Below are 10,064 nucleotides of genomic sequence, written 5' to 3'. Positions count from 1 at the left end.
AAAAAAAAAAAAAAAAAAAAACTTCTTGTTTTCCCTCTGGTGGTTTTATTGCACTTTCTCCCTCTTTTTCTGAAGCTAACATGTATCAACTATTAAACAGGTCAAGTGCTTCAATGCTCCACTGCAGCCTAATGAAATAGTGGGCGTTAAAAGAGTTGTGCAAGAGAACTTATCAATTGGAGTCAATGATCATGGTCTTACCCTACCTGGGTTCCTATTCCTTCATGCTCTATTCATAGAAAAGGGCCGCCTTGAGACTACTTGGGCAGTGTTAAGGAAATTCGGCTATGATGATGATTTAAATTTGAGTGGAGATTATCTTCCAGTTCCATCTAAGCAAGCTTCTGATCAGGTAGGTACCATTTTCTTCACCCGATCACCATCCAAAAATTAAAATGTGGTTTATTATTTTAGATGAAAGGCCAACTCTCCAGCACTTCACCATGGGGTGGGGATATGCAACCTTGACCGAGCATGTTCTTAACTCAAGCCCAAACATACTATTTTTATGCTATTATGGTTTTTTATAGTTCAAAAACCATCGAGTACCGTTTGCATAAACTATCATGGGTTGACTAATGGTTAATAAGAACCATGGAATAATAGAAGGCTTAAAAAGGATTTCGTGTGGGAGGGGGTGGATGAGAGAAAGGGCTTTCATCTTGTGAGTTGGTAGGTAGTTTCTAAGCTGTTCGACTTGGGAGGTTTAGGCATTGGTAAAGTAAGGGTGAGACAAGGCCTTGTTGGCTCAATGGCTTTGGCGATTCCATCATGAAACAAACACCTTAATACACAAGGTTATTGTAATTACGGTCTTCACCCCTTCCAGTAACCCGTGTAAAGATATTTTGATTGATTTTGCTTTTTGTTCTCAATTTGTTCATAGTGTGGTGGGAGATGGGTGAGATACTTACTTTTGGGAGGACAAGTGGTTGGGTGATAGACTCGTTTTCCTAGTTAAATCACTTGTCTTCGTTGAGGAATGATTTGGTGGCTTCGATCCTTTTGCTCTCTCATTATTCTTCTAAAGCCACACCTTCTCCCTCTGGTTTTTGTTGTGTGTTTGACCAATAGGGAAATGACAAATGTTATCACTTTGTTATCCTTGATTAATGAGTTTTGGTTTAGTCCCAGTTAGGGGGAATATTTGACTTTGGAGTCCTTGCCCTGTCGAGTGGTTCTGTATTCTCCTCGTGAAAGGTGAAGGTTCCAAAAAGGTTGTTTTTTGTGTGGTAGGTTTGGCATGGAAGGGTTGACACCTTGGATCAGATGTTGGCTAGAGGGTCCCTCTTGATCGGGCTATTTTGTTGTATTTTTTGCAAGAGTGCAGCCAATAATGTATCATTTTAGTTGCGTTTGAATTTTCAGTATGTAACTACCGTGAATAATTATTATTTTTCCACTGTTACAATTTTCTCAATAGATGTTTGTACATAAAATACTTACTTGATGTTATTGTTAGAGCATGGAGCTGTCAAATGAAGCTTTGGATTTCTTGCGTGGCGTATTCCAATTGCTCGACACAGATAATGTGTGTATTTACCTACCCTGAGGTTTTTTTACACTGTTTCTTTTTTCTTCCTACTGTAATGGTATGGTATTTGGTAGTTGAGGCTTTTAACGGCGTTAACCTTCTTTATCTGAACCTTAAAATGCATTTGGTTGGGATTGCTAGGACGGAGCCCTGCGTTCAATAGAGCTCGAGGAACTATTCAGTACTGCTCCAGAATGGTACACTTTGTTACTCTAGAAACCTTTTCTCATGTAACATATCATGCATTTAAATGTTACACATATTAAGCTTTTGGCATGTCCTCCATTATTGCTTCAACTTTGTGCAGATTTTGTATTTTTATTTTAAACCAAATACTCGTTCCATCTTAAGATTAAAAAACTTTATAGTTTTTTGACAGGTTATTGCAAAACTATTCATTTTATTGGAACTGTCAAACTATTTAATCACTATACTTTTACTTTGTTGCTGCTTATGCTTCCTTTTAGTATAATTCCATTGTAAAAGTTTCTTTCACTAATATGTGCAGATATTATTGATATTTAACTGCTCTATGTAATATTTTCTGATTTGATATCCTCACATTTACTTTGCATGTTTAAATCAGTCCTTGGGATGAGCCTCCTTACAAGGATTCTGCAGAGAAAACTACTCCTGGAAATTTAACTCTCAGTGGGTTTCTATCTCAGGTATGTTAATGAGAGCTATTTTTTGTTACATTAACCATTCTTATATACTATGTGAATATGAGTACTGTCGAGAAAGATGGAAAAATACGAATGGGCATAAAAAAAAAACAGCTCGATGAGAGGAGCTAAATTAAAACAAAAAAGGAGCTCCAATCTAACAAAATAGGATCTCAAGGGTTGACACTCATGCCCATGAAGAAACATGAAATCTAACAAAAGATCAAACCTCCTCCTAAGAACTCTTCGATCCTCTGAAAATATTGTTGTACCTCTCAACCCAAAGCCCCTAGGAAATTGTAGAGAAGCCAACATGCCATAACAACAGCCCCTTCTCTCGAAATGGAGAGTGGAAACACAAAGAACCTCCTCCAGTATAGAACTGCAATCTCTAGGGTGAGCCAAATAAACACGAAGGTCTAAAAAAACGATTCTGAACTAAGAACGAAGTGACAACTCCACAACAGATGATTAAGTCCTCAATGCCTTCTTGCAAAGGATATAACATTTTGCCTCTATCAAAAAGGACAAGTGTCCGGCAAATACAACCCAAAGTATTAAATCTGCCATGTAAAACCCAACACACAAAAAAATCTCACCTCCTTGGGAGTGTTAACAAAGCAACAAAAAAGTGGGGGAAATGGAGGGGTTTAAAATTTAAGTTGTTAACTTCTTTACAACTTGTTTAAAAACTTTAGCCTCGGTTCTTTTTATTCACCTTGGTGCAGATCTCTTATTCTTGAAGAGATACCATGGGCCTTACTATCGGCTCGATCGGAAGACTTGCCTTATGTATGACGACGCGTGCCCAGTGATCCTTGCACGTGTCATTTATGCTTTACGTTATATGATGACGTGATGACGTTATATGATGACGTGATGACGTGATGACGTTATATGTTGACGTGATGATGTTATATGTTGACGTGAGGACGTTATATGTTGACGTGATGACGTTATATGATGACGTGATGACGTTATATGATGACGTGATGACGTTATATGATGACGTGATGACGTTATATGATGACGTGATGATGTTATATGATGACGTGAGAACGTTATATGATGACGTGATGACGTTATATGATGACGTGATGACGTTATATGATGACATGGTGACGTTATATGATGACCTTGATGATGATGATGCAAGATGTTTGATGATGATGCAAAATGTATGATGATGAGATGACTTAATATGATGATATTCCCTATCAAGATGATGTGCATGCATTAAATGTCATGATGCATTATGACGAAGAGTTTTCTAAGACACAACCCTAATTGATGTTAATGATGATGATCGTATGAAGGTCAATGCCTGCATGTTACCTAAGGTAATATGTGAATGATGTATAGGGTTGTGATAAGAATGTTTCAAAAATGAAAACTATAGGGACCTCATGCATTTTGTGTGTACATATACATCGGGTTACTTTCTCATTTATGATGATGAGTACGGACGCGTACAGGATGATGATGATGATCATGTCCATATGACATTCAGGGGTCTGCTGACCTCCGGACGTTGCCACGAACAACTAGCTCGACTATGATGAGTCCAGGGGGTGTGAACCGCCTGGGGATCCACGCTCGCACATATGGGTTGTGTGTAGGAAAGTATTACACATCCAATTTGTTCGAACTGGAGGCCATTTCTATGATGGTTTTAACGATAGGTCCCTAATCATGAGTTGCATGTGTTTGCATTCCCTGACTCCAATAGTGGGGTCACTTAATGAGTATTTCTTAAAATACTCAAACTACATGCTATTTCTATTTGAGGTAAAGGCAAGGCACTCCTGTACGGCTGACGAGACTATGGCACATGCATAGGATAGGTGTATTTATTTTCTTAGACTTAAGTTAGAATAAGGTTGTTTTTATCCTTAATGTTTATTTATTTTATTTAGAAATTTTTTATGCTGTTTTAAAGACGTTTTCGAACACACAAGTCCATGACAGTGTTTTATGATGAAGTTTTTAAATGTTTTTTTCTGCATAAGAGAGTATGTTATGATGACGGTGACGACTTTAGGTTAGTAGAAATCTAGGGTCATTATTTCTCCAGCTGAGAGCGTCATTCATGAAAAAGCCAAGAAGACTAATAGTGTAATTAGAGACTTCTAGACCAGCCACTTGGTGTTAACTAGAGTATGGTTTCTTTTCCTTGGGATATGCCATTTGGGAAGGTACCTATTGGAAGTTGAGAATTCATGGTATAGAATTATTGCTTGCATTGATGGTGACTAGACTAATGAATAGTTCGGTAAGAAACACTCCTGCAGTAGGTCCAAAAAGCCCTTGGTTTTCCCATTTTTCTTTTTTGATATTCATCAGTATTTGGGTTAGCACACCTCGAGTAATCTCATGAGACAATTGCTCGACCTGATAACATTTGATTGACAAATAACTCATTGGATTTTAATATTCTTGGTATGTGGGCACCACCATGTGATTTCAACCAATTCACATGAATATATATCCATGTTACAAATACTGTTTGGATATCTGGGGTATATTACTCGTTAGCAAAATAACTTGTTAGAGCAGTGGTTATAAATACAAAAGGTTGGGGGGTTTCTAGGCAAGAAAATTTTGAGGAATGGTTTTAGGCGACTTTAGGCCTCTCGAAGTTTTTGGGATATCGTAATTTTGCTTTCTTATACCTATAATATTTTCTATTAAATTCCTTTCAAATAAAAAATAACATGATCAATTCCTGGTCACCTTTTACTCATCTCACCTTGCGTTCCAAGGCTTTGGTGGAAGCTGCTTAACCTTTTTTTTGGTGTTTGGTTGCCCTTTGCTTTGAGAATTACCGAAGCCCTACTGTTTAAAGGTGAGGTGAGGATCATTCGGCTCAATGCCTCTGTGGCCATTTTGTCAGAAGTTCTCTAGAGAAGAATGAGAGAACATTTCGAAAGTCCGTGGGATATTATTCTTTCGTAGCTTCTTTTAGAATTCTTTATCCAGTTCTTTCTGTAACTATCCGTAATGTTTATATTATTGCCAATGTGGAGTTTCTTTTTTTATTTTTTATTTCTTTCCCCATTTTTTGTAATCTCATTCCATCTATAAATTATTGTTTCTCATCTGAAAAGAACTCCAGATTGTTTCACAAGGTTATGTTTCCCCTTGTAGCTTCATTTGTTGAATGAAATGATATTTTGTTGTATAAAAAGATTGATCGATTATGACAACAGTAACTCTATTATGTGACTGCAGTGGGCGTTGATGACGATATTGGATCCTCCAAGTAGTTTGGCTAATTTAATATACATTGGATATGGTGGTGATCCAGCTAAAGCACTCCGTGTTACAAGGAGAAGATTGGCTGATCGAAAAAAACAAAAAACAGAAAGAAATGTGTTCCAATGCTTTGTTTTTGGTCCTAAAAAGGCTGGAAAATCTGCTCTTTTAAACACCCTAATTCGAAGGTCTCATTCCTGTACTGATCACTTGTTCGTGATGATTTCACTAATACCTTTGCCGAACCAGCTTTATCGCACAACCTTTGGAATATCTTCATTATTATCATCTTCATTATTATCATCTTTAAATTGCTTCTTACTTGCAGGCCTTTTTCAAAAAATTATAGCTCAACAACTGAAGATAGTTACGCTATGAATATGCTTGAAAGTGTTCAGGTGACTTCAATGTGTTTTCAGAGTTTAATGCTTTCGTAATATTGAAGTTTGCATGTTTACCTTTTTTAATATAGTTTTCCTAGTTTGAAAATCTTTATCTATTTGGCTTTTTTATCAAGTTTATTATACTGTTTAATGTTATTAGGGAGGTCAGAAGACACTTATATTGAGAGAGATACCTGAAGATGGTGTCCAAAAATTTCTTTCGAATGAAGAGTGTTTGGCCGGATGTGATGTTGCTGTCTTTGTCTATGACAGGTACCATGCCATTTTTACTTGATTTTCATTGGTAACAGGATAGACAACAATATGAAAGTTTCCTATTGTTGCATTTGGGGTAACTGCCACTTTAAAAGTTGAAAATGGGCTCTTCTTCAATGAAAAGTTTCATTTTTGTTCTAAAACAAGAGTTGAAAACTGGCTGCTTGTGGCTCGTAAATGTGTCACTTGTTAATAAATGTATATGACCTATGATATTTAGAAACACGAACTTAGTAAAATGATGCATGCTTTGATAACATTTCCATAGTCATCTTAATTACGATGAGTAACATTGAACTAAAAGCTAATATGTAAAATTGGTAACTGTTTGCGTTGATTTCATTGCTCCTTGAAGAATGCAGTTTTCATTATCATGGTGAATCATTGTGCGTCAATTATGTTTCTTTCTCTAATATAAAGCTTCATTTCGATATTGATTTAATCTCTCCAGTTCAGATGAAGATTCATGGAATAGATCTAGAGAATTACTTGTGGAGATTGCGAGGAAGGGGGAAGTAAGCGGTTTCGGAGTTCCTTGTATTGTTATTGCTGCCAAGGATGATCTTGATCCAACTCCACTTGCTGTACAAGATTCAGTGAGGGTATACTTACCATTCTTGCCTTTATACCCATTGTTCGAAATTTCATGCATGTCGAAGTACCTGCTCTCAATGTGAAAGGATAAATGTATTTTGTACGTGATTCCCTAGAATATTAGTTTAATTTAGTCATCTGTTTTAGGTTTGTCAGGGATTGGGAATCGAATCTCCTATACCTGTGAGCTCAAAATCAGGCGACTCCAACAATGTATTCAATAAGATTCTGAGTGCAGCAGAACACCCTCATGCATGCATTCCAGAAACCGAGCGAGGGAGGAACCGAAAACGGTACCACAAACTGTTTAACCGCTCTCTGATATTCGTCTCAGGTATATTTGTTGTTCATCCATTTATAGATAATCTTGCAACTCCTCTAGAATTACCATTATTTCTATCAAGCCAAATGCCTTGTAAAATAGCTAATAAAAACAAGCATAGAAACATATTTTCATATCTTGTTAAAAAGAAAGGAATATGTCACTAATATTTAATCTACCATTTTGCTGGCTTATCTTCTGTTTCAAATTACAGTTGGAGCTGCTGCGGGCGTTGTCGGGCTAGCAGCATTCCGTGCATACGCTGCCAGGAAAAACACCTCAAATTAGCTGCAAGAAATCAACTTATGTGGTTGCTGTTAAGTACTGCAATAACATGGTCAATTTTTTTAGTTCCACTTCTTTGTCTAATTGATGCTCTGATGTAATGTAGAAGAATCTTTGATTATTTATAGATGATAGAATATTTTGTTGTTTCTTTCAAGTTCCAAGCGTGGAAGTATCTCGACATCCTATTCTTCCATCTCTTGTTATTTGTTTCAAATTCTTTGTCTAACTTAAATTTCTGAACCAGAAGGAATTCAAAGAGGACTTGGGGCTGGCTGGTCCTGTATGTGGAAGGAGTTTGTTGAGGCTTCCAGCTTTCCAAGTAACTGATGTTATTTAAAGAAATTTTAATAATGCAACGATCGTTGCTGCTCTCATTTTTACTGTTTTGTGCTTTATTTTGGATACAACTGTGCTGTGTTTCCCTTTGGCTGCGCAGCTGCACGTCCAGGTTCTATCCTCGCACTTAATAACGTTATCTTGTCATATAGTATTTTTTGTTAGTTCAACAAATGTGGAGGTAGGAATTTGAACTTTTGACCTCGAGAAGAGTAGATCTCTTTCTTCGTTCAACAAATGTGTTCGTCTCCAGGTTCTTTCCCCAGGATTCTTTCATATTGAGTTTCTCGTTTGCTGATCTCTTTCTTCGTTTTTCCATCGCTGAATTTTTTCGATCGTCATGATTCTATACTACTGTTCTACCTTTAATTATTATTTTAAGAAAATGAATATCAAGGGGATAGTGGTCATCAACTTATTTTGATTTTTTTTCTCTCTGAGCAGTTTCTGCAATTGGGATCTTTTTCTTTGTAGCATAGCTTTGGGGAAGATGGGACATTGTGGGTTTTCTCAGACAATAAGTATTAGGAATTGCCTTCAAAGGGGTATAGATTGCGAAACCAACAAGTAGGTATCAGATCATCAAGCTTTTTATAGAACAGACAAAAACATGCATGTTTGGATCACTTTGATAACCTACCACACCACAACCCTATCGCCTTCAACATTTTCATTTGTTCTTGAAAAAGTTTATATCTCAGCTAGTCTAGGATCTGTAGACAGAGATATTGTTTGTCTGTCTGTCGATGCTAAATTAAGTTAGTTTAAATGCTTAAAAGATACTTGTGGTGCGTTTTAAGATGAATTTTTTTAGAGTGTCACATATTTGAGTTAGTGCTGCATTTGAAGTTTCTAGAACCAATTTTAACCATGTTAATGGGCATAATTTTGTTTTTAAAAAAGGTAATCTTACTCAAATTACATGTCGAATTCTATCTTGGGATGATGTCTTGGTATATTTGTATATATTAGAGAAAAACTTGGTACGATTTGATTAGTATTTAGATGTTTTAGATTCTGTTGTGCGTGATCAATTTGCTAATAGCTACGAGGCTTCGGAAACAAAGTTAACTTTGTTTCTTTTTGTATTAAGGTAAGGGAATGACTATCATCCTTAATTTAACCCTGTCTCTGTAGAAAAGATAGTCTCGAATATCAATTGTTTGTTGTTTGTAAAAGCTTCAAATTAATTGATATTGTTATACTCTTACTTTATTCAAATATTCTATTTACTTTTCAGCCTCTAAGCGGTGAGCTCGTTGGCAAATTCAGTTGCCACTTGCACACAAGATGTCACAGGTTCAAATCTTTGTTTTACGAGTCATATGCAACCATTTTAGAATTAAGTTCATCCGTTTTTTGCCTAGCAACCAAACAGCTCTTGAACTTTTAGCCAATTAAGATTTATAATCATGTCTTATATATGACGTTATGGAACTTTCATCAATGTATCCTACACATAGGTAGCTCCATTGTTCTTATTGGAGAAGATTATAATTGATCCGTGTTTGTTTCTTATGCAACCTACTGTCCTAGGTGAATTCATACTTAATAGATGATTTTTTTAACGAAAAAAGGAAGCAAAATCTTTAGGTTATAGCCTTATTCGTGGCAGAATATATAATAGACATTAGTTTTATATAGTTTTAGGGACATCCAACGTTGGAATCGTTGGTTGTCACTACAAGGGGGAAAAGAATTGTGTCCGTCAGCTAATTGTTGTCCACATGTCAGCCGTCAGATCTGCAAATCCCCAAACCTTTGGTAATTTTGTCTGATAGGTAGGGAACATGGACGGCTAGGATTTATCTTCCACTTAACTGATATAATTACCATTGTTGATTTGGCAATTTTATTCAACCAAGCTATATTTGTCAACTCTATTACATAATATTCAATATCGTAAGAGTCTGGAAATAAATTAGTTAAAGTAGATTTTATGATGTAATATTAAATTTTGAATTTTTAGAAATTATATTGGCTGAACATTATTCATAATATATGTTTGTTCAAATAATAAATGCGAAAAAGTTCTCTATCGAGGCCTCGATAATAAGTCGCAGGGATGGGTTTCTTCCCAAACACGACCTTTCTTCCCATGTGGAAGAGAAGTGTGGTTGGTTATTCTTTGATTCTTTATGGATAGTACGATATTCAATATGCAGGAATATGTTAGACTCATATTTTGTTCGATAGTAATTATCGATAAGAACCTTATAAAGATGATCGAGAATAAAAAAGACTTGCAATTGTTTTCCCATGTTTTGTCACAAAAAGTATAATAAAAATCATTACTTTTTTCAACCATTTCCTTAATGTTAGTGTATTCTTTTATATATATATATATATATATATATATATATATATATATATATATATATATATATATATATATATATATATATATATAT

The 10,064-nt window shown here is 35.7% G+C and overlaps 1 protein-coding gene across 1 annotated transcript in view; it reads left to right on the top strand.

Annotated features, from left to right (window-relative positions):
- LOC111460902 (mitochondrial Rho GTPase 2-like) overlaps positions 1-7,640 on the top strand; it is a 10,512-nt gene extending 2,872 nt beyond the window's left edge. The window contains exons 4-13 of the mRNA XM_023104263.1: positions 101-352; positions 1,463-1,531; positions 1,676-1,731; positions 2,121-2,202; positions 5,431-5,642; positions 5,783-5,852; positions 5,998-6,110; positions 6,565-6,715; positions 6,855-7,041; positions 7,244-7,640. Of these exons, the coding sequence (XP_022960031.1) occupies positions 101-352; positions 1,463-1,531; positions 1,676-1,731; positions 2,121-2,202; positions 5,431-5,642; positions 5,783-5,852; positions 5,998-6,110; positions 6,565-6,715; positions 6,855-7,041; positions 7,244-7,317 (1,266 nt within the window). The 3' untranslated portion in view covers positions 7,318-7,640. The remainder of the gene's footprint in view (positions 1-100; positions 353-1,462; positions 1,532-1,675; positions 1,732-2,120; positions 2,203-5,430; positions 5,643-5,782; positions 5,853-5,997; positions 6,111-6,564; positions 6,716-6,854; positions 7,042-7,243) is intronic.
- Positions 7,641-10,064: the final 2,424 nt, after the last annotated feature.

The sequence above is a fragment of the Cucurbita moschata genome, unplaced genomic scaffold (assembly GCF_002738365.1).
Source record: "Cucurbita moschata cultivar Rifu unplaced genomic scaffold, Cmos_1.0 Cmo_Scf00024, whole genome shotgun sequence".
Lineage (NCBI taxonomy): Eukaryota > Viridiplantae > Streptophyta > Magnoliopsida > Cucurbitales > Cucurbitaceae > Cucurbita > Cucurbita moschata.
This window is presented reverse-complemented; position numbering and strand designations above follow the sequence as displayed.